This window comes from Engystomops pustulosus, chromosome 2 (genome assembly GCF_040894005.1).
Source record: "Engystomops pustulosus chromosome 2, aEngPut4.maternal, whole genome shotgun sequence".
Taxonomy (NCBI): Eukaryota; Metazoa; Chordata; class Amphibia; order Anura; family Leptodactylidae; genus Engystomops; species Engystomops pustulosus.
In genome coordinates this window covers 138,682,244-138,708,847 of record NC_092412.1, presented here as the reverse complement: position 1 = coordinate 138,708,847, position 26,604 = coordinate 138,682,244, and the positions used below count along the sequence as shown (strand labels likewise).

The 26,604-nt window shown below is 40.2% G+C and overlaps 1 protein-coding gene across 5 annotated transcripts in view; it reads right to left on the bottom strand.

Annotated features, from left to right (window-relative positions):
* STPG1 (sperm tail PG-rich repeat containing 1) overlaps positions 1-26,604 on the bottom strand; it is a 102,018-nt gene that overhangs the window by 49,483 nt on the left and 25,931 nt on the right. For all 5 annotated transcript variants that reach the window (XR_011853218.1, XM_072136684.1, XM_072136687.1 and 2 more), the window contains exons 3-6: positions 14,560-14,658; positions 13,373-13,552; positions 11,162-11,273; positions 8,799-8,967 (exon numbers count right to left, since the gene is read on the bottom strand). Coding sequence is in view for 4 of the 5 variants with exons in the window: in XM_072136684.1 (XP_071992785.1) it covers positions 8,799-8,967; positions 11,162-11,273; positions 13,373-13,552; positions 14,560-14,658 (560 nt within the window). In the remaining variant the exon portion in view is untranslated. The remainder of the gene's footprint in view (positions 1-8,798; positions 8,968-11,161; positions 11,274-13,372; positions 13,553-14,559; positions 14,659-26,604) is intronic.

Here is a 26,604-nt window from a genome sequence, read left to right as displayed (position 1 = left end):
ATGCTGTAAAAAAAAACTTATTTTTATTATCATTATATTAATCCAAAAACCATATGTGTCTCAATTAAAAGTATGGCTAAATGTGCAAAAAAACAGGCCCTTAAGTAGCTCCATTAATGAAAGAAAAATAAAATGCAAAAATGATTTTTGTGTGTTTGCTGTACTGTTTATTATTAAGATTTTAAGAAACAACTGATGCGCAAAATAATACAACCTTGTTATTTAAAGTATACAGAAACAGTACTAAATTTAAGAATAAAATGCCAAAAAAACCCCAGAAAGGGTTAATAACATTAAGTCAATACTTGATAATCAGCCCTCAGGACACCATCAAGTCATCTTGCAGAAAATTGAAATGACAGCTTTTTAGAATAACCTAAGTGCCACATATTCTTCACTCTAAATAGATCATACTTGACAAAGGTTGTGATGACCGAAACGCTGTGTGCTACTTTTTTAATTTGTCATGTAAAGTCATATAAAGGTGAAGGCTAAGATGTTGTGAAAAAATCTTTTCATTGCAAAATAAAATTAAATAAAAGAAAATTCAAGCAAATCTTCAAGTGTGTGCGCCAAAGAATCTGTCTTCAATTGGACTGAGAACCCTATTCTTTGAGCACCATATCATTATTGAGAGTGCGGTACCTTTGCTATATACACAGCTTTTTAGAATAAAGGAATTAAAAAAAAAACAAAAACACCTATCTCCAGTCATGAAGAAGAAAATCAAGCATTTTTGCATTCCTTTAACCCCTTAACGACTTGGCCTTTTTTAGTTTTTTCACTTCCATTTTTCACTCCCCACCTTCAAAAATCTATAACTTTTTTATTTTTCCACATAAAGAGCTCTGTTATGGCTTATTTTCTGCGTAAAAAAAATTGCACTTCGAAGTGACGGTATTTAATATTCCATGGCGCGTACTGGGAAGCGGGGAAAAAATTCCAAATGTAGTGAAAATGGTGAAAAAACACATTTGCAACGTTTTCTTGTGGGCTTGGATTTTACAGCTTTCACTGTGTGCCCCAAATGACAGGTCTACTTTATTCTTTGGGTTGCTACGATCACAGGGATACCACATTTGTACAGGTTTTATAATGTTTTCATACATTTAAAAAAATTAAAACCTCCTGTACAAACATTTTTTTTTTGATTTTGCCATCTTCTGGCGCTAATAACTTTTTCATACTTTGGTGTACAGAGCTGTGGGTGGTGTCATTTTTTGCGACTTTTGATGGCGTTTTCATTGCTATCATTGATAGGACTGTGCTACCTTTTGATCACTTTTTATTAATTTTTTTATATTTTCCAAAATGGCAAAAAAATGTCATTTTTGACTTTGGACGCTATTTTCCGTTACGGGGTTAATCGCAGTGAAAAAACCGTTATTATATTTTGATAGATCGGACATTTTCGGACGCGGCGATACCTAATGTGTTTATGATTTTTACTGTTTATTAATATTAATATCAGTTCTAGGGAAAGGGGGATGATTTGAATTTTTAGGTTTTTTTAATATAATTTTTTTTTTTTTAACTTTTTTTTACTTTTACTTTAACTATTTTTCAGACTCCCTAGGGTACTTTAACCCTAGGTTGTCTGATCGATCCTACCATATACTGCCATACTGCAATATGGCAGTATATGTGGATTTTACTCCTCATTCATTACAATGTGCTGATAGCACATTGTAATGAATGGGTTAAAACGAGACAGCTTCGGGCCTTCGTGAGACCCGATGCTGTCATGGCAACGGATCACCGCTCCCCGTGACGTCATCGGGGAGCGAAGATCCGCGGCAAGATCTTTTTGAAGCCTCCGGCAGCATTGCCGGCGGCGATCGCCGTGAAAGCACCCGCGATCGGTGCTAGCACTGATCGCGGGTGTTACCGGTAAGCCTTTGCTGCAATATGCAGCAAAGACTTACCGGCTATGGAGAGGGCTCGGCCCGCGAGCCCTCTCCATGCACCGGGATCCGGCGCGCTGTACTAGTACGGAGCGTGTCGGGAAGGGGTTAATCTAAGGACAAGTTCACATCTCCATTTAGTCTTCAGTTATTGTGACCGAAAACCAGGAATGGTTGAACACAAAGAGTAGGTGCAAGCCTTTCCATTATACTTTATCTGTGTGTAGTCACTGGGAAGACTTGCATCTTGCATATTCTGTTTGTTTCACAAAAAAAAAAAAAAAAGAAACTATTCCCCGTTCCATCAAAAGGGTTCAAATATTGCAATGTATTTGAAACTTGTGAAAGAGACTGAATAGGAAATTGATAAACAGAGTTTGGAAACAGAGATGAATTGTTATTTAAAGAATGAAGTATGGTTAGTTACTTGAGAAAACAGAAGTGCAAATTAAAAGAAGAAAAGCCTAAGGTAATAAATAGTTAAGCCCAAGATGTAGAAAACTGCCAAAAGATATCACAAATACTGTCCTCTAGGTCACTTGGTGTATTGTTTAATTAAATAGTTATTTCCAAACTGAAAATTGTAAAGAATAATAATGTATTTGCGTGAGGGTTCTTTATATGATTCAGATAAAAAAAAAGATTTAATAATGAACTTTAAGGAGTTTGACAATCTTAGGTACCGTATTTTTCGGCCTATAAGGCGCACCGGACTATAAGGCGCACCTCTGATAAATGCCTGCTAAGACATCTAGGTTCATATATATAAGGCGCACTGGAGTATAAGGCGCAGGATCAAATGCAGTACCTAAAAATGACCAGCAGGTGGCAGACCTGTGCACAGTTCAAGCCAGCTACACTTTCCCGGGAAACTTGTCTTCAGCGTGTCAGAGAGCTCCGATCTCAGAGGTATGGGCTGCTGGGGCTTAATACAGGGTGATGCAGCAGGGGTTAAGGGTCTCCCTCTGCCCCCTCTCCTTCCCTCCTCAGCCAGGGTGTTATTCCTGTGGGGTTCCCTGTGGCTCCTTCTCTTTCCCCTGTTACAGGGCTGGCAGGTATGGGGGATTGGTTAGTGATGATGATGATTGCCTCGTGGTCGGCACTATGGCAGCTCCGGTCTAGCTCCGTTCTAGGGGAGGGCAGGATGGGCACAATGTTAGTTGTGGTGCCAGGGCACTACAGGAGCTAGGGACCCTGTATACTGTGTGGGAAGATGCAGGACATTTCTGGGGATGGAGCTATTAAACACTGGTAAATGTACAGTACATCTTGTCTGTAGTACATTTCTGTATAAGTTCATATATAAGGCGCACTGGCCTATAAGGCGCACCTTTGATTTCTGAGAAAATAAAAGGATTTTTCGTGCGCCTTGTAGGCTGAAAAATACGGTAAATACTGTATGGCAGATCATCTTAGGGACCATTGCCCCTTTTCCCTAGAGATGCCCTCTGTGAGCATGAATTGTATTAGTATCAGTATCTTTGTAGAGGCTGAAACACAGCAACCATTTGGGTTACTCATATCTTACTGACTCTTTTTGGAAAGGATGAAAACACTAACGCTCCATTCACAAAACCATGTTAGGGGCTGTGAACTGATCGTGCAATATGCGTCTAGATCATGGCCCACCATAGAGGTTTATTACAACTAGTCAGGGTTCCAAGGGATAGGGCAGGTCCTATTTCTCTCTGGATTGATGGCTTGGCCGCTCAGCTTCCTATGGAGAGGGGAGGGATAAGCAGGACTTGGGTTCTAGACCAAACAGTCTTGTGAATGGAGCCTAAGTCAGGCATTTTATTAAATAAAATTGTGCTGTTCACTGTATTGCATGTACTGTAGTGTAATAACATGTTTACTTTATTCAGCTTTTTTGAGATAAGTTAACCAAAAAAGAAAAAGATGTTTTTTTTTAAAAAAAATATATATATATATATATATATATATATATTTTACAGGTTTTTATAGTGCTCACTGAGCGGGATTACAAATGGTAAATAATTATACTTGTAGTCATTTAGGTTTTGATTATGCCAATATGGTGTGGTTTTAATTTATTTTTATGATCATTCAGTTTTATTTAATTGTTGTAGTTTGGGGGCATTATTCTTATTTAATGTCTTTTACCTTTTATCCCAGGAGGAGATATTGAAGTGGGGTCATTTCAATCTATTGCTATGGCATCGCTGGCATTAAAACACAATAAAACCTAGATATATTTGATTGAATCACCATTTAATCTTCATGATTTGTCATTTGAAATGCACAGTAAAAGACATAAAAACAGGTAGTTCTAAAGGGGTTGGCCCCAGGAAATGATGCTAGGGATGGAACCTAGCCATCCCAGTTCGACACTACCATCTCCATCCATCTTCGTAACCATCTCCAATAACTGAATGTTGAGTTAACCAATTGTGAATTAGAAATTCTTTAGATGAAACAAGTGGATTTGGCAAATGCTGTTGTTTGGTCCGATTAAATGCAGCAGTAGATTTTTTTTCATGTGGGACATTTGACTAAAATATAAAGAGGCCCTTTGTATATAGAAACGCTAGAATGTTTAATGAGTCAAGTAAGTTGATTTTTCTGAAACTTTTTAAGACATCTTTGAAACCTCTGGCGAAGAAGGCAAATGAGAAAAATTGGATTCGGCAAGACAGCCACATTAGAGTTATGTGTAGCTTAAACTATTTTTGAATTCTGAATATACCTTGTTTTGAAAGAAGCACCTAGCATTGCAATACGTTGCTTTCTTTGGGGGAATCAGGTGTTACAAGCCAGGCTATACAGTCCAGAGCATGTAGTTTTATCAGGGATTAGAAAATGCTGTTGGTTTTGATATACAGGCAGTCCCCGGGTTACATACAATATAGGGTCTGTAGGTTTGTTCTTAAGTTGAGTTTGTATGTAAGTCAGAACTGTATATTTTATAATTGTAATCCCAGACAGAACTTTTTTGGTGTCTGTGACAATTGGATTTTAAAAATGTTGGGTTGTCATAAGAACCAGGATTAACACTAAAGCTTCATTACAGACACCTTTGATAACTGTTGGAGCTGTTTATTGTAGCCCAGGACTAAAGTACAATAAATTACCAATATCCAGAGGTCCGTTTGAAACTAGGGGTCGTATGTAAGTCGAGTGTTCTTAAGTAGGGGACCGCCTGTATAATTTAAAATAACATCCAAGTACCAAGTTCTAGAACCCCGGAGGACCTAGGAACTAAAATCACCCTTGTAAGAATAATTTAGGATGCCTGTAATAATAGAATTTAGTGTCCAAATAAAAAAATTGTGTATGAATAAGATGTATGAATAAGCATTATTTTATTGGTCAGTTTGATTTTGGCAATACTTATATAGTTTTTTTAAAGCTTTTATAATACCGTATATTCCGGCGTATAAGACGACCTGGTGTATAAGACGACCCCCCTACTTTCCTGTTTAAAATATAGAGTTTTAGATATATTCGCCGTATAAGACTACCCCTTTTCCAACGCATACAAAACACCGGTAAAAATAAAAAAAAAAACATTTGAATTTAACATGGTCCTTTTTTTAATGTAAATTCTTATGACATGCAGGTATATAGCAGGAAAACTGTCGCTCATGAACATACAACATTACGTATACAGCACAGCCCCCAGTAGTATACAGCACAGCCCCCAGTAGTATACAGCACTGCCCCCGGTAGTATACAGCACTGCCCCCGGTAGTATACAGCACAGCCCCCGGTAGTATACAGCACAGCCCCCGGTAGTATACAGCACTGCCCCCGGTAGTATACACCACTGCCCCCGGTAGTATACAGCACTGCCGCCGGTAGTATACAGCACTGCCCCCGGTAGTATACAGCACAGCCCCCGGTAGTATACAGCACAGCCCCCGGTAGTATACAGCACAGCCCCCGGTAGTATACAACACAGTCCCAGTTAGTATACAGCACTGCCCCCAGTAGTATACAGCACAGCCCCCAGTAGTATACAGCACAGCCCCCAGTAGTATACAGCACTGCCCCCATTAGTATACAGCACTGCCCCCAGTAGTATACAGCCCAGCCCAGCCCAGCATTAAAAAAAAAATAAACTTATATACTCACCCTCCGGTGGCCCCGATGTGCTGCGCTGCTCCCCCGATGTCTGCGCGGCTCGTCTTCAGTGTTCCACGCCGTCTTCTTTCTTCTGCCGGGCGCCGCCATTGATCTTCCCCGGCAGGCGCCTAGTATGACGCGCCGCTGCTGACGTCATACTAGGCGCCGCGCCGGGAAAAAGCATGGCGGCGCCCAGCAGAAGAAAGAAGACGGCGCGGAAGACTGAAGACAGCACAGCGCGGACATCGGGGCCAACGGAGGGTGAGTATGCGCCCCGATGTCTTTTTGAGGCTGCCGGCAGCTTTTTGAGGCTGCCGGCAGCCATCGCTGTGCAAACACCCGCGATCGGTGCTAGCACCGATCGCGGGTGTTACCGGTAAGCCTTTGCTGCAATATGCAGCAAAGACTTACCGGCTATGAAGAGGGCTCAGCCCGTGAGCCCTCTCCATGCACCGGGACCCGCCGTATAAGACGATTACCGGCGTATAAGATGACCCCAGAGAAGACAGAATATTTTTCTGTCTTCAAAAGTCGTCTTATACGCCGGTATATACGGTAAATGGTAATAAAAAATGTAAAAAATATTGATACAGAAGCAGTGCTACAATATATGTACTTTTTTTTGTTACTGTGTAACACAAAACAGGGGGCAGTATTATAGTAGTTATATATACTACTATATACTCACCCTCCGGTGGCCCCGATGTGCTGCGCTGCTCCCCCGATGTCTGCGCGGCTCGTCTTCAGTGTTCCACGCCGTCTTCTTTCTTCTGCCGGGCGCCGCCATTGATCTTCCCCGGCAGGCGCCTAGTATGACGCGCCGCTGCTGACGTCATACTAGGCGCCGCGCCGGGAAAAAGCATGGCGGCGCCCAGCAGAAGAAAGAAGACGGCGCGGAAGACTGAAGACAGCACAGCGCGGACATCGGGGCCAACGGAGGGTGAGTATGCGCCCCGATGTCTTTTTGAGGCTGCCGGCAGCTTTTTGAGGCTGCCGGCAGCCATCGCTGTGCAAACACCAGCACTGCCCCCATTAGTATACAGCACTGCCCCCAGTAGTATACAGCCCAGCCCAGCCCAGCATTAAAAAAAAAATAAACTTATATACTCACCCTCCGGTGGCCCCGATGTGCTGCGCTGCTCCCCCGATGTCTGCGCGGCTCGTCTTCAGTGTTCCACGCCGTCTTCTTTCTTCTGCCGGGCGCCGCCATTGATCTTCCCCGGCAGGCGCCTAGTATGACGCGCCGCTGCTGACGTCATACTAGGCGCCGCACCGGGAAAAAGCATGGCATGGAAGACTGAAGACAGCACAGCGCGGACATCGGGGCCAACGGAGGGTATAGGTATAGTAGGTATAGTCTTGTACACCGGGGGCTGTATTATAATAGTTATATTCCTGTACATAGGGGGCAGTATTATTGTAGTTTGATTTACCGCTGACATCCCGCGACCCCCGATGCCGGTTTGGCTCCTGTGTAGAGCTGAACCAGCATCATCTCTGCGCAGTAGCTGTACTGCGCTGAGCGCTATTAGCAGGACTCAGCGCAGTACAGCTACGGCGCAGAGCGCTAAGGGGTTAAACTGCCTTGTTGGCACTTTGCGATAAGTAGATAGGTTTCATATTGCAGTTTGGGCACTCGTTCTCAAAAAAGTTCAGCATAACTGTAATAGGAAGTACAGGGTACGACTTATGAGTCTTATATTGCAGCAGATGAATCATCCAGTAGGGGTATAACTACAGCGCTGGCAGCCATAGCGGTTGCTATGGGGCCCTTAGTGTCAGTATCCCCCATTCTTTTCCACACTAAAGAATAGAGGATATGTAGCATAATATACATATTATGCTGCCAATTGTACAGCATAATATGTGTATAACTGTGCACATCTTCCACAGAGCACTGCATGAATTGGAAGGGATCTTTAATCCCTAATTCATGCTGTGCACTACCCCCATGTGGTCAGCAGCTATTGGCACAGATCTGTGCAAGTGTATATATCAGTGCATAAATGTGTGTATGTGTGTAAGAGTGTGTAAGAATATACAAATATGTATATTTAGGGGTTAGGGGGGCAGATTCAGGAGTCTGCTATGTGACCCTGCCTCTCCTAGTTATGCCCCTGTCATCCAGCATCAGAAATAATGCTTAATCTGGTGCTGCTGAGCCACCATTCATGAAAAAGACCATCATCGATGCCCTCTGTTCCAGGCATTAAGGTGCGGCGCTCCAGCATACAGTTAAACTACCCCACCCTCTTTACTGATATGGAAACTACTAACCCGGCCAAAGAGAATTCCTCAGGGAGGGGTTAGGAGTAATTGATTTCTCTATCACCCCCACTTTCCTGATAGGGGTGGTTAATGATGTAGCAGAGTCAAATCACACAGAAACACTGTCTCTCTCTCACCTGCTACTCACCCCATCCTCAGGAATTCTCTTCAGCCTCACAGAGGTCAGCAGAGGACAGTAAAGGGAGCTGTACATGTATGTAGTACCAGCAACATGGTGGTAGCAGTGAGACCCGTCAGGAACAGAGAGGCAGGCAGTACAGTGATTACTGTGAGTGCACTTACCTCAGGTGAGTTGCCTATAAGTAAACCACCTTATTATTTAACATTGCAGCTATGGAGAGGAGCAATTTAGTGATAATGGCATTGCTTTTAAATGGTAGTTTTAAATCAAATTATTTTGGTGGGTTAATTTGAGTGGTAGGTTCCCTTTAAGCAGTTAATTGCTGTCACAGTCAAACATGTCCCATGTAATATCAAATGTTTTATTCTCCACACAAAATATTTTGTATTATAACTTACGGCATAACTGTCTTCTTTTTTACTTCAGGTAATCCATATGGGTCATAGCTGGTTGGCCCAGGGAAATTTGAGGTCACGTTCAAAATATCCCGTGTAGTCTTTGATTTAAAACACGAAACCAGGACCTTAGGAGATTCTTTGACTAGAGAGTCATTTATTGTATAGTGACCTAAAAAGACATATTGTACAATAATGAAAGGCTTAAGGATAAATGTCAGGTTTGGTGCAGCCTTCATTTCTCAAGCTTACACGGTTTACAACAATGGCGAACATGTAAAGGCTGATATTTTATGTGAGAAAAAGAATGTAATGTAAATGTTTATAGATGCCTTGTTATGTGTATCATGACAACCGAAGTAACCTAATCTTTGTATTGGTAATCTATAGATTCACAAGCTCCACTAAAGAATTGTTTTCATACAACCACCTGCCATATGAGGCAAAGCATTTTCTTAGAAAAGCCTCCACCTTAACAGATATAAGCGTTGGTATAATATAAAAACACTGACCCTGTTTAACCTATTTTAAAAATACCAAACGTTATTATTAAGGGGTATCTGTCATCAGAATAAAAAGTTCACTTTAAATGGCTATTTTCATCAATATTTTAAGGCTCAGAAGTGTTCCCAAAAGGCAAAGTCCCACCAATCACAAAATAACTGCATATATCAGGTATATGCTATCAGATAGGAAAAGTCCAAGGGTACCCCATTGTCATTACAGATCATATAGGCCATAACATCACTAAATAATCATTTTCTGCACCATTTAAGTGATAGGCCAATACATTATGAACAAATTCTTTTTGTGCACCATTTACCTTCTAGCCCGGTAGATCTGTCAATATAAAACACACACCCACATGTATATAATAATATCAATGTATCATCAAATACAATGATCCATCAAAGATCACATGAATAAGAGAGGAAAACATACTTACAAAGAATAATAAATAGGGATTTATATATTATGTATTATCATATGTGATAACCCATTAATATTGTATATGTCCCATTTTGTATGTTGTTATTTAGTAAGGTTACCCTATACAGGCAGTCCCCGGGTTACATACAAGATAGGGTCTGGAGGTTTGTTCTTAAGTTGAATTTGTATGTAAGTCGAAACTGTATATTTTATAATGGAAGTTCTAGACAATTTTTTTTCTTTTGCCCCAGTGACAATTGGAGTTTCAAAATTTTTGGTGTAATTGGACCAAGAATTATCAATAAAGCTTCATTACAGACATCTTACAGCTGATCATTGCAGTCTGGGACTATAGTAAAGCATCCAGAGACTTCACCAGAGGTCACATGGGGCAGAGGGGTCCGTCTGTAACTATGGGTTGTCTGTAAGTCGGGTGTCCTTAAGTAGGGGACCGCCTGTATAATTTAATTTAGTTATCACTGCTAATTGTTACTATCCACTCAGGATTTTGGTGTGTGCTTACACAATTCAATCTGTGCCAACCATTCAGCTTAGTAACTAAGGTAGACCAACTGCAACAACAAGATAAGATGCTATTGGTGATGTGGGCTGAGCACCAGACTGGGAAGACTGAATCTGCAATAGGCAAGCAGCTTGGTGTGAAGAAATCAACTGTGGGAGCAATAATTAGGAAATGGACATACAAGACCACTGATAATCTATTTGATAAGGGGCTTCACTAAAGAACTCACCCCTTGGGGTCAAAATGATCATAAGAATGGGGGAGTAAAAATCCCAGAACCACACAGGCGGACCTGCAGAAAGCTGGGACCAATGTAACAAAGGCCACCACCAGTAATAATAATAATAACACTATCTATATAGCGCTATCTTATTCTTTTACAAATGATAGGAAACATATAAAAAGACCACTACATTACAGAGTACAAACAGTCATATGAAACAATAGGAGTTAGGGCCCTGCTCACAAGACCTCAAGTTACTTGTTGTATCCTTGGCTTACAGTGTTAGATTATAGATCAAAGAAACATACCAGAGATATCAATACTTCATATATCAACAATATATATATGAACTTTAAAATGTTTATAAAGTAATGTATCCTCCCTCAAGGATGAATAAAGAACACTTTGAAAGCATCATCATTGCTTTCTTGAACAAAGTTGCTACTATTCAAACTTTTCAGGGAAATATAACACAGCTCCGTAAAAGGATATGGATCTGTGTTTCAGTTTTCTGAAGAGAGCTGCTCTATTGGAAAACACTTAGGGTACTACAATGCTGTGAGCGCTAGATTTTCTGGATCAATAGGGTACTGCCCCCACTGAACAGAAATATATACTTTACCTATATATCTTTTTGCCAGCACATTGTATGATGGCAACCCCCTATAACACTTTATTATCAGAACTTACAAGGTGAAGGTCCTTTAAAATGGTTCAGCTGTATAGTATCCCTCTTTGTTCCTGAGACAAAAGCTGCATGTGCAGATACACTATTGCTAGGATGGCATAAATGGGTAGATGCCTGCAGAGAGGGAAAAAAAGGTTTTAGAGTCATATACAACCAAACATCATGGGGCACATTTACTTACCCTGTCCGCTGAGTTCACCGAAATTGCATTGTCTGGTGATAATGCACTGTGCCACGATTCACTAAGATTGTGCATTATTATCCTGCATGTGTTGCTTTCCTGCTCAGGTCTGACGTAGATCACCTTTTTCCTGGTGCATGTAAGTGCATTGTCTTGCAACACAATTTGAATCTTAAATCCCACACGCAGTTTGAATCAGTCAGATTGTCCGACGGCACGGCCCCCGATTTCTGTCGCTTGAAAGCCGGCGCAGCTGAGCAAAACAATCCCAGCACAGACACCTGTTAAATACCTGTCAAAGCTGCGCAAATACCGAAAACGGCAAACAGTCCGGCGAAAGTGCGATCCACGACCCTATGCCCCTATGTGACCACACTGACCAAAACTGAATCAACTGAAAATGAATATTGAGTTGTGTATGTCAGCCCAAAATTATGTCTCTAAGGGCAAAGCCATTTAAATCATAGGTTTAATTAAAGTATTTATTTTGGGTGGGCTAATTCAAACGGCAGGTTCCTTTTAAAGGGTTCTTGGTCATCAGATGACAGTCATGACAGTGACTACTACAGAGTATATACACTCACCGGCCACTTTATTAGGTACACCTGTCCAACTGCTCGTTAACACTTAATTTCTAATCAGCCAATCACATGGCGGCAACTCAGTGCATTTAGGCATGTAGACATGGTCAAGACAATCTCCTGCAGTTGAAACCGAGCATTAGTATGGGGAAGAAATGTGATTTGAGTGCCTTTGAACGTGGCATGGTTGTTGGTGCCAGAAGGGCTGGTCTGAGTATTTCAGAAACTGCTGATCTACTGGGATTTTCACGCACAACCATCTCTAGGGTTTACAGAGAATGGTCCGAAAAAGAAAAAACATCCAGTGAGCGGCAGTTCTGTGGGCGGAAATGCCTTGTTGATGCCAGAGGTCAGAGGAGAATAGCCAGACTGGTTCGAGCTGATAGAAAGGCAACAGTGACTCAAATCAACCGTTACAACCAAGGTAGGCAGAAGAGCATCTCTGAACGCACAGTACGTCGAACTTTGAGGCAGATGGGCTACAGCAGCAGAAGACCACACCGGGTGCCACTCCTTTCAGCTAAGAACAGGAAACTGAGGCTACAATTTGCACAAGCTCATCGAAATTGGACAGTAGAAGATTGGAAAAACGTTGCCTGGTCTGATGAGTCTCCATTTCTGCTGCGACATTCGGATGGTAGGGTCAGAATTTGGCATCAACAACATGAAAGCATGGATCCATCCTGCCTTGTATCAACGGTTCAAGCTGGTGGTGGTGGTGTCATGGTGTGGGGAATATTTTCTTGGCACTCTTTGGGCCCCTTGGTACCAATTGAGCATCGTTGCAACGCCACAGCCTACCTGAGTATTGTTGCTGACCATGTCCATCCCTTTATGACCACAATGTACCCAACATCTGATGGCTACTTTCAGCAGGATAATGCGCCATGTCATAAAGCTGGAATCATCTCAGACTGGTTTCTTGAACATGACAATGAGTTCACTGTACTCAAATGGCCTCCACAGTCACCAGATCTCAATCCAATAGAGCATCTTTGGGATGTGGTGGAATGGGAGATTCGCATCATGGATGTGCAGCCGACAAATCTGCGGCAACTGTGTGATGCCATCATGTCAATATGGACCAAAATCTCTGAGGAATGCTTCGCTTCCAGCACCTTGTTGAATCTATGCCACGAAGAATTGAGGCAGTTCTGAAGGCAAAAGGGGGTCCAACCCGTTACTAGCATGATGTACCTAATAAAGTGGCCGGTGAGTGTATAGCTACATTGAGCAGTTAGCTAATAGAAACAGTGCATAAAAAGCCTACAATTTTTCCTTTTACACGACAGAGGGAAGCCCTTCATATAATATAGGTAAATAGAAATTCTCTTTACTCCTTCTGTTCTAGTAGAGAGGTTCTGCGATTATAAGGTTCCTTAAAAATATAACGTGTACAATTATATATGCAAATATGCAAGAGAAAAACTGCAAAAATGTATTGAACTCACATCATACTGATTTGGAGCCGGTGTCTTATGTTTTGTATCCTCTACCTTGATAGCAATAGGGTGATGAAACATGCTGGAGTTACTTGTGTTGAAATCCTTCTTTGAAAATAATGAATCTTGAATATTATAAGAATTGGGCGCTGGAGTAGGTGCTGTCCTTACACGAGAAACTCTAAAAACCTAAAATAATGGATTAGATCATATCAACATATATTGTGTATTATTGTATATTCACACAAGATACTGCCTGTAATCACTTTCCGTTGATAGAGTTTCCATTTGCCGTTTTTGCTTTTCGCTCCCCATCCTCATTAATCCATAACTTTTTTACTGTCCTGTGTACAGTGCAGCATATCGTGCACTGGGAATATTTTTTGCGTCGCTATGATCATTGCCAAATTAGATCTTTAAAACTGAAAAATGTATTTCTTTTGCCCTATTCCGTCATCAATAACCTTTTCATAATTTGGTGTAGAAACCTGTGTAAGGTGTCATTTAGCATTCATTTTATTTTTGGGACTGTACAATCTTGATTCTGACATTTTAAGTGCTATTTTTCAATTATGAGGTTCACCACTAGGAATAACAGTTTTTAGATTTCCATAAAGCAGGCATTTTGGAAAGTGGGGATACCTCACATGTTGATGTTTGTTTATTTTTATTTGTGTTCTAGGGAAAGAGAGATGATTTGAACATTTGGAGTTTTTTTTAAAAAATTTTTTAAACGTGTAAAAATTTTTTTACTATATTTCTAAACCCCTAGGGTACATTCCTGTGGGGAAAATAATTTTAATTTCAGGCTTATCAAGTAAAATTCTGTAATACACTCTACTGGAGGCAGGGTGTAATACAGAAACTGCTAACTCGTGCTACTGTGGTACTGCAGTTTAATTTTTGAGAAATCATACTAAAGATTACTAAAACGTAATTTTAAAAAAATCACCTTCTTTTCCCCTTAAATGCACATAAAATATATGATTATGTCAGATAACCCCACATGTCCAATCAAAATAAAAAAAATAATTATCCTATACAGTGAATTTCAAAACCACGAAATAAATGCCCAATTGTCTACCAATTTCCCCATACATTCAATATTTTTTAATTTAAAAAAGAATGTATATGGTGTCTAACATGTGAATAAGGACTTTTAAAAGACACTCTAATTAATTTGGTATGTAATTTACCCTTGACGGAAATCCTCCTGTTCCTTTACTTGAAAATGAAACACTGTCTATATTTGGTCCATTTTCAACATTGTATGATCCTGGACCTGGATTTTCATTCTGACAAAAAAAAGAGAAAATTTTATTTTTACTAAAACAGTAAGTAAACTTTATAGGTAACATGTGAATTTTAAAATAAAAGAGGCAATCCCGAAAAGAATATTTCATATCATCCCTACAGGTTATTGTTAGTAAAGTGGTGTAAAAGCAGGCAACACGGTTCCTTTAAATTGCAATATTCAACTCCAAACGTCTGTGCACATGGAGTATATATTTATATATTTTGCGCTACTTGAATATACTCCAATTGGATATTTAAGCTTATCTTAGAACGTAGACTGTAGATCAAGTGTAAAAAAAAAAGGTTTAATGGAAATAAAATCTTTAGAATATAGCGGAAGCTGTTAACTCCCGCTCAGGGCCCCTCACTTAAAAGCACAGAGCATATTTAGCTTATTGGGTACTAAAACTAAGGGCATTAGTTGTTTGGGAACAGCAAGGGGCAAAGAAAAATATCTGTGCTTGAATCGGTAAAATGTCTCCTATTAAAGTATACAAAGAGGTGGACCTGGTTAAATTGGTGAAAGATCCTCTTGGGATCAGGTCTTTGCAGCAAAGAACCCCCAGAACCAAAAATCTGTGGTAGATGACCCAGGCAGGTTGAGATGAACCAGTGTTAAGTACCAAAAATTAAGGCCAGGATGTGGCCAGTGGATGTACAGAGATTGGTGGCTCAGTTCTTGCATGAACGTTAACAGTTTCCAGGGAAGGCAGGGTTATATATACAGTAGTTACACAAGCTAAGGCCAAAATAAAGAAACTCCTTTGCAGGAACACAAGAGGAATATAAACCATTTATGAAAAGGCAACATCCCATGGGAGATGTGTACTTAAATAACCCTGGGTTGCTTTGGATTGGTGAGTGGGAAGCCACTTTGCTTTAGAAATACCCATGATGTTCCACCAATTTTCATGTGAAGATGTCCACTTGAATTTCGGCATATATGCGAATCTGGCGTCGATCTGATTTAATTAATAACTTGGTTATAAAGGTTTTTCTTTTTCATTTTGTTTTGGCAGCAGAACCTAAAACGTCATGATACATCAGCAACATTGAAATGAACAATCACTCACAGAATGAATAGCAGGCAGTGAATAATTCCATTTTCTCTCTCCCCAGCTGACTCAGATCTCCTCCAGGGCTACTCAGCAAAGAAAACAGGGAGGGATATGAAACAAAACAGATTCTAACTCACCTTGACTGCTAAACTCTGACAGCTTAAGCTTTTAATGAAACCTGGATTCACGTCACCAAGGAGGAAGTTTCATTGGAATGTGTAAGCTGGGACAGAAGACACCTGTATTTCTTAAGGAAGGTTACACTGATACTGAAGATAGACCAAGATGCTCAGAACAAGCCCATCATTTGGCAAGCACTATAACTGGCTAAACATTAGGCATGCTTTTCTAGACTAGTTGAATATGTAAAAAACTAAAAAATTAATTGATACATCTCCATATCTTTTATCATATTTTATGCAGCCTTAACTAATATCTCATTGATAACGAGAAGCAGATTGCTCTGTTTTCAGGGAGGTGGTCAGATCAGGTCACTGTACATCAGTTTTCATTAATGTGAATGGGAGCCAAGCTGCAATAACTGGGTTCAGCCACTACAGAAGGAACAGAGCTGTCAGCTTCAACTCCATCCACTGTTCAGTGTGGGTTATGGGTCTCATTTTTAGGAAAGATGGAAAACCCCTTTAACTATCCAGTTCCTGGAAAGAGGTGCATGACAATTTAACAATCAGAGAACTACATTTCTTATTTACTCCCATCTATAAAAATATTATTATATTATGCGTTAGACAAAGTTAGATTTGACAATCTTTAAGGGGTTGACTACTTTACACTTTAATATGGGGGGGAGGGGCAAAATATTAGTTAAATTACTAATATACATCTATTCCATTCCTGTCTATAAAAATGGCTGCAGATGGATGGTGTTAGGATCCTGACTGTGCATGACCAAACTACCTTCCAGGACCTTAAGCTTGCATTCATAATTTAAGGGCACGGCACACAAATTCATTTTTTTCCATGGACCATGACAGAGCACCCGACCTATTCCCTAGAAAAAACTTTTGCGTACAGCTGGCCTCTAGGGCCGCTGAGTTGGGGAACCACTACTCTGTAGGGTACGTGTTTTGGTCTGCCCAGGGAAATGTTTTTTACAACTTTCTATTCTACTCCTTATTGTACTCTTTATTTGTGTGCTAAGAGTTTAGAAACACTCAGTATAGCTGATTTATTGGCAAATTATTGGTATAGGCTACTGAGGTGTGTGCTAGTCTGTATGGGCTGTGGGAGCAAAAGCTACTCCAATCACCTTTCTCATGGTAGGTTTCTAATAGAAAAATGATTTTTAGCCCAAAATACAACATAATAGAGAATAATTTTAAAAATTGAAGGTGTACACTGTCTTTAAGCATACATTTTACACAACCTCCAGGTTGCTTCTCTTAACTTTTATTACTACAGTTTTTAATCAGTATCTGCACTTTCCCTCAATGGTCACTAGATGCATATATTTTAGTGCAACTGTCATGTCTTGCTCCTGGCAGGTATGAGGTAAGATGCTGTGGCGCCCCTGGCTCTCAGCAAGCTGCTTAACCTCTTGGGGACTGCCCATAGTACATATCCATGCTAAATAGTTTAAGGCTATATGTAGAAGGTTCACAAGTTATGACCTCTCCATATAGGCCAGGTATATATGGGTCGGAGCCTATTCAGTGTTACTGCAGTATATTGAATGATATTGAAACACTGTAGGGGACCTATAAAGTAGTTAATTAAAAAAAACTGGAATACAAACATTAGAAGTAAAAATTCTAATCAATCCCTTTTCCCTAGAAAGCACATAAAAATAAAACAAAAAAAGATAAAACATCCTGGGTATCCCTGCTTCCCAAAATACTGATCTATAAAACATACAAAAATGATTTTATGCTTTGAACCCCTTAACAGAAAAAACACAATATCCAGAACACTGCTTTTTCACCGTTTTGTAACCCATAAAAAAATTAAATACAAAAAGTGAAAAATGAAAATGTCATCTTATACCGCAAAAACTTGCACCTTACAGAGCGTCGAAGTATAAAAAAAAAGTAATGTTTGGTAAAAGCCACTGTGCACCTTCCTGACATGGACCATTTTTTAAAATTTGACAAGTGTCACTATAAGTGGTTATAACTTTTGAACGCTTTAACATATTTAGGCAAGTTTAAGACTGTTGTCTCATGACACATTGGGGCTCATTTACTAAGGGTCGCGGATTGCACTTTTGTCTGATTGTTTGCCATTTTCGGGTATTGTACGGCTTGGACAGGTATTTAGCAAGTGCCTGCGCCGGGATTGTGGCGCACGCAATCGTTTTTTGGCACAGCTGCGCTGGCTTCCATGCAACACAAATTGGGGGGCGTGTCATCAGATGATCGACTGATTGGAACTGAGCGCAGGATTTATCTTACAAATTGTGTCCCAATCCAATGCACTTACATGCACCACTTAAAAAATGGTGAACTCCGTCGGTTGCACGGATATCGGGCGCACGATCTTAGTGAATTGTGCCACAGTGCATTATCGTCGGACAATGCACTTTTGGAGAACTCCGTCGGATGGGTAAGTAAATGTACCCTATTGTACTTTAAGTTAGTTAAAAAAAAATTGTGGATATGTTTTGCATTTATTAATGAAGAAAACAGATATTTATATAATTTTCTACTTTTTCAGCACACAGTCATAACTCCATAACTTGATAACTAACATATACTGAATGCCTGCTTTATGTTACAATGGGTTTTTTATGCGTCCTCTCATTTTTATAGGATGTGATCAGAATTTTACTTAGTTTTTAAGGGGTGTTTAAGGATTTAACACCCACAATTGGAGGAATCTCTGATTAGGGGTGTCAGCCGGACGTATAAATACAGCTGAAACCCGCAGCATCTGGCACTGGCTTCATTCGGGAGCTGGTGCAAGAAGCTGGCCGTAATAGTACGGCACTGGTTGGCAAGTCACTGCCGCCTGTGCTGTACTATTATGTCCAATAGCGGTAAAGGGGTTAAAAACTTTAATGAGAAAAATTACAAACATTTAATTAATAAAACTATTCTATCAATTTAAAGTCTCACATATCATGAAAAAAAAATTGTAATGATATGTAAAGTTGTTCCATTTAAACCTTTAAGGAAAGGGTCAATTTTATATTTGCATTGCCAATTTTCACTCTCATCTTTAAAAATCCACAAGAGTAGGAGGGGGTCACAGGTGCCCCTGCAACCCATCTCGCTGGTCGCAGACTAATCCGTGTTCCCGCCTCTGCCCCTGGTGCCCAGCGGCAGTGTTGCTCACCTCTCCTCATTCCAGCAGTGGTCCCCGTCCTCTGTACGATTTAAAGGAACAGCATACCGATGATTCACGCTGGCCGCCAGCCTGCCCTGATAAAGTAAGCTTTGTGTCTTAGAGAAAGCTTGTGTCTAGTTCCGAATGCATTTAGTGCGATTTCCTGTTGTGACTCCGATTCCGTTCCTGACTACGCTCCTGACTGCTGCCAACCCTGACCTTCTGCTGTGTTCCTGACTCCGATCCCGTGCTGCCTGTCCCAACCTTCTGCCTGTCCACGACTCCGTCTCAGCCTTATGATTCTGTACCTCGCCTTGGCCAGCACCTCCAGCAAAGTCGCGCCTGTGGAGCGACCTGGTGGTATTCCGCCACAGCAAGTCCAACCCGGTTTAAGGTGTGCTCTGGTGCATCTTTCACTGTGCAATCCAAATGACAGATCTACTTTATTCCTGAGGTCGATACGAACGCAGAAATACCAAAATTATATAGGTTTTATTATGCTTTAATTGATTTTTAAAATAATTAAAATAATTTTCTTAATTTTGTCATGGCGTTAGGACCTGTGTAAGGCGTAATTTTTTTTGTGGGACATAATGATGTTTTCATTGTTACCATTTTGGGGACTTTACAACCCTACAATCACTTTTAATTTATTTTTTTGTGTTGTGTTGTTTTTTCTGCCATGCGTTCACAGCACGGAATAACTGTAAATTCTTAACAGGTTTATAATTTATTTGTGAAGTTATTTTTATATCGGGGTTGATTTGAATTATTTCTTTATTTTTTATATTTATTATTTCTAACTTTTTTTAAATGCCCAAGGGTACTTTAACCCTTGGGGGTCTGATCATTCATAATTTTTACTACACTACTGCAGTACAGACAGTCCCCAGGTTTTTTTTTCTTTTTGTCCTTTTGACAATTTTGTGCGTTCATGGGAACAAGGAATATCAATAAAGCTTCATTACAGACACCTTACAGCTGATCATTGCAACCTGGAAGTAAAGAAAAGCATCCAGAGAGCTTCACTAGAGTTCACAGGGCCAAGAGGTCTGTCTGTAACTATGGATTGTCTTTAAGTCGGGTGTCCTTAAGTCTGCCTGCTGAATGACAAGTTCTGGAGTTTCATATGGATTCCAGGCTTCCATGGGAACGGATTGTCACTCCTTGATGACATCATGAACATATATATGTCATAATGTGTTAAGAGGTTAAAGAAGGGAGTAGCATAACTTCAAAAATTGACTTGGACTTTTAGGCAGACGGTTGGTCAAGAATGGGTTAAAATGGTTGCCCACTTTAGCTAATGTTCTTTGAAATGTGTTGATAAGTGTGGGGGCAGGATATTAAGTAATTTACCAATATTCATCTATTAAAAGTTCTGTTCTGCTTTTTTGATTTGTAAAGTGAAGCCTACATCACCAGCCAGACGTTCCTATCCATAAAATAGCTGCAGATGAAGGGTCATGTGATCTCTAACTGTCCATGAACAATCGCCAGTTAGAGATCACATGACCCTCCATCTGCAGCCATTTTATGGACAGGAATGTCTGGCTGATGAGGTAAAAAACAGGAGGCTTCACTTTACATATCAGGAAAGAGGTGTAAAACTATTAATAAATGTATATTGGTAAATTACCTAATATCCTGCCCAGTGGCGTAACTATGGGAGGGCCCTATAGTAGACTTCTAAATGGGGCCCTGATTAAAAATATACATATAACACTCATATATACACATGCATTTCTATACCTATGTACATAAACATACAGTTCTTCACTCAAAAAAACACATTTATACACTATTATGCACACATATAGAGCATATACACATCACATAAACACACACAGTGCCATAAACAGACGTAAAGCATTTATACACACACATAGTGTATGCACACCATATACACAAACAGCATATACACATCACAGATAAACATAACGTATTTTTCGGTCTACAAGGCGCACCAAAAATCCTTTAATTTTCTCAGAAATAAAAGGTGCGCCTTATAGGCCAGTGCGCCTTATATATGAACTTATACAGAAAGGTACTACAGACAAGATGTACTGTACATTTACCAGTGTTTAATAGCTCCATCCCCAGAAATGTCCTGCACCTTCCCACACAGTATACAGGGTCCCTAGCTCCTGAAGTGCCCTGGCACCACAACTAACATTGTGCCCATCCTGCCCTCCACTAGCACGGAGAGACCGGAGCTGCCATAGTGCCGACCACGAGGCAATCATCATCAGTAAACAATCCCCCATACCTGACAGCCCTGTAACAGGGGAAAGAGAAGGAGCCACAGGGAACCCCACAGGAATAACACCCTGGCTGAGGAGGGAAGGAGAGGGGGCAGAGGGAGACCGCTTAACCCCTGCTGCATCACCCTGTATTAACCCCCAGCAGCCCATGCCTCTGAGATCGGAGCTCTCTGACACGCTGAAGACAAGTTTCCCGGGAAGTGTAGCTAGCTTGAACTGTGCACAGGTCTGCCACCTGCTGGTCATTTTTAGGTACTGCATTTGATCCTGCACCTTATACTCCAGTGCGCCTTATATATGAACCTAGATGTCTTAACAGGCATTTATTAGAGGTGCGCCTTATACTCCGGTGCGCCTTATAGGCTGAAAAATACAGCATATAAACCATAAATCACAAATAATATATATTATATAAACATTATGTACAATGTGCAGAGTTATATATATATATATATATATATATATACTTATACTTCTTTAGTGTCAGGTTGGATGATGGGGCCCCCTGACACTGCAGGCCCCATAGCGGCTACTATGGCTGCTACCACTGTAGTTGCGCCCCTGTTCCTGCCCCCCACACTTACACACACATTACAAAACACATTGGGGCAGATTTATCAAGCTGTCTGAAAGTCAGAATATTCCTAGTTGCTTATGGCAACCAATCACAGCTCCCTATGATGGCATCTATTCAGTGAATATTACTGTATATTGAGTGTTAGCTATCCAGTGTCTATAGTGTAACACAAAAAAAAATGGATCATGGGGTAGCAAACTAATTTTATCATCTATGAGAAGTTTCCTCATACAGAGATAGAATCCAGTAATTACAATAATGGAATGGTGAATATTCTATGTTCAGAGAACCCAGTCCAATAATAGTTCAGGTACAGGTGGGTCGTGAAAGGGAGCATGTAATAAAAAAGAATGTATATTTAGCAACTCGTAAGCATAATGGCAACACCTCAGGGCTTATTGCTTAAGACTTACAAAAAAAAAAAAAAATAAGGAAGGAAGGAACGCAATTTAGAGGGTGTTGCCTCAAGTGTGACTTTGGATAGTCATAATGAAAGATTGATGGATGGAAAAGTCTTTTGAAATAGGAAGACTTGCTAATCGAATTTTGATGGAGGAGTAGTTATTTTTAGCTACAAAGATACATCAGTGACAAGACCTGAAATGAATCACATTTGGATTGATATCACACGTAGAACTTAAAGAATTTTATAGAATCAGTGTTTAGAAAATATCCATCTAATGAGAGACAAGATGACTTTCACTTACTAAAACATATATTTAAAAAAACGATAAAAAATGAATTTCTAGGGCACTAGAGAAAGATTTCTAGGCAATCACATTTCTAGGGAACTCATTTTTACTAAAGACAGGTTGCAGAAGCCCATTGAAGCTTGATTGCAAATATGCCTTTCTGCCTTTTCTGTGCATATACATTACAATATAATTGTTTATATTATCTTGCCTTGCTCACTGACAAAATCCTGTTCGGAGTCCCAGGTTTGTTTTGGTTTGGCTGCATTTCAAAAAACTACGTGACTTGTCTATGCTGCAGATTGCTCAGCTCTCAGCCCCCACCTTTGTGCTCCTGTACGTATCCGCCCTTCCCCACTGAAGTCAGCTCACCATGCTGGGAGCTCAGTCCCTGTGTGTGTGGCTAAGCAGGAGGGAGGAGTTGAACAGGAGCACAAAGGTTGGGAATGAGAGCTGAGGAGTAACACAAACATGTTACATGTTTTTTTAAAGGGTAATTGTAAAGGTTTTTATTTTTGCACAAATCAATAGCTCTTGGTTATGTAAAACAACCTTGCCTATTATCTTTATTACCTATATTCAGTTGTTACTGTGCTATAGCCCTCATTTTAACGCGTTACTGCAATAGCTGCCTACTCTCCATTTGCTGATGAACCCTATGAATCCGTATGTTGTTTACACTTTGTTTCTGCTCGGTTTCCTGGGAGGGGAGGAGGTCATGTTTCAGTGAATGGAGCAGAGCTAGAAGCGTGCAGAACAGTGAATGCAGAGGTCTCCTGCACAGAATAGTGAGGTACAAGATCTCCCCTATTCCCTATTAGCCCCTCGATCCCAGTCTGTGATTCTACACCGTTTCTCTGTCTCGGCTCTTCATGCTGCTCACTTCCCCACCTTGTCATCGGCAGTATCAGCTCTGTCCAGATAAGCTATTAACCCTCAGTGCTCACACAGCACAGGCTATAGACTGCATGTAACTGGTGTACTAATGATTTCTACCACTTATAACATGTCCCCGCTCCTCCATTTGGTGAAAGCTGCCAAGCTAGTCACCATATACTGTGCAGTGTTCAGTGGATTTACTTGTGGGAAACTAAATGGACTTACTGCTAAATTACTTTGAGAGAGAACACAAGGCATCATGGGATCTGTGGGCAAGCTAACTGGCCTCAGCCTGAGGGCATAGACTGACAGATATTAGTCTCCGCCCACTTCACCTCTGATGAGGTGATTTTTGTCAAACACTTTCAGAACGTAAAATGCCATAACTTTGCTAAGAAAAGGACGAGCAGCACAAAATAGACATCATCCTGTTTGTTTTCAAAGGGGAATTACAAATAATAAATTGGTAGCTTCACAGTTACGCTTTAAATGCATCCAAACCAAAGCAAACCTGGCAGAAAGACATATTTGCAATCCAGCTGTAATGGACTTCTGCAACCAGTCTTTAGTAAAAATGAGGTCCCAGTTGACAGGTTCCCTTTAAGACTTCTATTAAATAGATTCACAAAAACTGATTTTGCAGTAGAAATCGACATGGCTGCCACCAAATCAACCCTTTTTAAAGCATCAACCTTTGTAAAAGACTTCTTATTGTAAATTTACAGTGATATTTCCAGTGATATTGGCTCTGTCAATCTTTTAACAATGCAGGCCTTTTGTTTTTTTTGCATTTACATTTTTAATCCCCTCATCCCAAAACTTTTTTGTTTTTCAGTTTACAGAGACATATGTAGTTTTGTTTTTTGCAGAACAAATTGTACTTCCTAGAGTCACCGTTTAATATTCTGTGAAATGCGAGCTGTGAAATTGACGAAAAAAATGCAGTTGCTCCATTTTCCGGCTTAGATTTTATGGCTTTCATTCACGGTCCAAATTACACATCCCCTTTATTCTTTGGGTTAGTAAGATAACATATACATCAATGTGATGCATTTGCTATATTTTAGTACCTTCAAAATCATCATTCTGACACATAACACACATCATTTTTTATATTTTGGTGCACAGAGCTGTATAAGGTATCATTTTTTGCTAGAAGAGCTGACATTTTAATTCATACCACTCTGGGATCAGTATGGGCTTTTTATTTGACAACACATTCCCTTTTTTATTCTATTTTGTACTGAAAACAAGACATATGACCTTTTTAAATGGTATTTTAATTTTCTCCAAATTTTTGTCTGTTTATATTTTCTGAAAATAATTTATTTATTATATTTCCTTTGAATGAATAAAGAAGCTTCCATCTTGACTGCAGTAACATCAGAAGTGTAATCAGCTGTGTTAACATTGTTTACACTGGGGCACATTTACTTACCCGGCCACTTGAGTTCACGAGGTCCGGAGTGTCCGACGATCAGGCAGTCTGGCGCAATTCACTAAGATCAGGTCCACCGGAGTTCACCATCTTCCTCCCGGTGCATGTAAGTGCTTGGCTTGCGACACAATTTTGAACTTAAATCCCGCGGTTTGTCCGAATCCGTCGGATCGCCTGATCCCCCCCCCCCCGATTTGTGTTGCATGAAAGCCGGCGCGATTGCACCAAAATCCAATCGCATGCGCCAAAACCCCCTTTTAAATCCCTGTCCCAGCGGCGCAAAATGAAAATCGTCGGGATGTCTGGCGAAAGTGCGGTCCTCAGGGCCCTTAGTAAATGAGCCCCACAGTGTCATGTGTTTACACCACAGCAATGAAGAAAAACGCTTTCAATCAGCAATGGCTACTACGCATAGCTACTTTTGGCTTCAAAAATTGCACCAGATAATCTGAACTGGTCCTAAGAGTACACCCTATGGATGTCAGAATTTTTTTTTCTCTAAAGTCAACTGTTCTTAGACAGAGCTGATAAACAATGAGAAAGCTGTGTAATGTTTTACTGAAATATCCTCTGATATTTCCAACCTTATTCTGCAGAGACTATAATCTTTCCAACTGCCTAACCTGTGCCTGTCTAGCTGTGTTCCAGCACCCACTACTGGGCATAACCAGCATTACATAAGATGACAGGAATTTTATGTATTCAGTTGCTGCAGCATCTTTGAGAGTAAGTGCCAGGTCACTTTTCAGTTATTTGATCATTTTTTTTAATGCAATAAAACGATGAATTAACTTTGGCAGGGTCGGTTCCAGGATTCAGCAGGCCCCTGGGTGAAGGAGCCTTAGAGGGCCCCTTTACAGAAACTAAAATGGGCTCCTATTCCCTAGTTTATCATCTCAAACAGCCCCCCATGGTTATTTTATATACAGCCACCCTCACCCCCTATGGAGACATTAGATACAACCCCCTCAATCAGAGGGATTCCTTATGTACAGCCTTATGTGGGCCCCCCAGCAGCTCTGGGGGCCGTCCCTTAACTAAGGTGTAAAAAAAAAAATACATGTTTATGAAAAAAACTGATATTAGCTGAAAAGTTTAAAAAAAAACGGTGTTTTCCAAATTCTAATTATATCACCATAACAACATGATAACTAACATTTTCCATTAACATTTTTTGCTTTACTTTGGCATCATTTTTTAAACATCCTTTCCGTTTTTTAGGATGTTTAGGTGTGATTTTTCAGGTTTTCACAAAAGTCCTCAAAACCTATTTTTGGAGGAACCAATTTAGTTAGAAGTGACTTACTTTTTATATATGTTAGAAAACCTACACAAATGACATTTTAGAAACTACAACCCTCAAAATTGTTAAAGCAACCTTTTGGAAGTTAGTTAACCCTTTGAGTGTTTCATGAGGATCACAAAGCACACGAAAAAAAACTCCTGTATATTAAAAAAAAAAAAAAAAACACAGCAGCTAAGCGGTGATGCAAGTTGCTGCTCAGTACCTAGTGGTTACAAGATGCAAGAAAAGCCTGTAGCCTAAAAATAGACTATAGTAAGTAAAAAATACAACAAAAAATGTGAAAATGCTGATCAGCAAATTGTCACTATCTGCATTCCTTTTTCATAGCATACACAAGAAGATGACCTGTGCACGTGCCAAAAAAGAAAAATGCCACACAAAGAAAATAAGCAGGTGCCAACTGATGATTAGTGCCAATTGGCAGCCACAAGACACACAGAACTCCC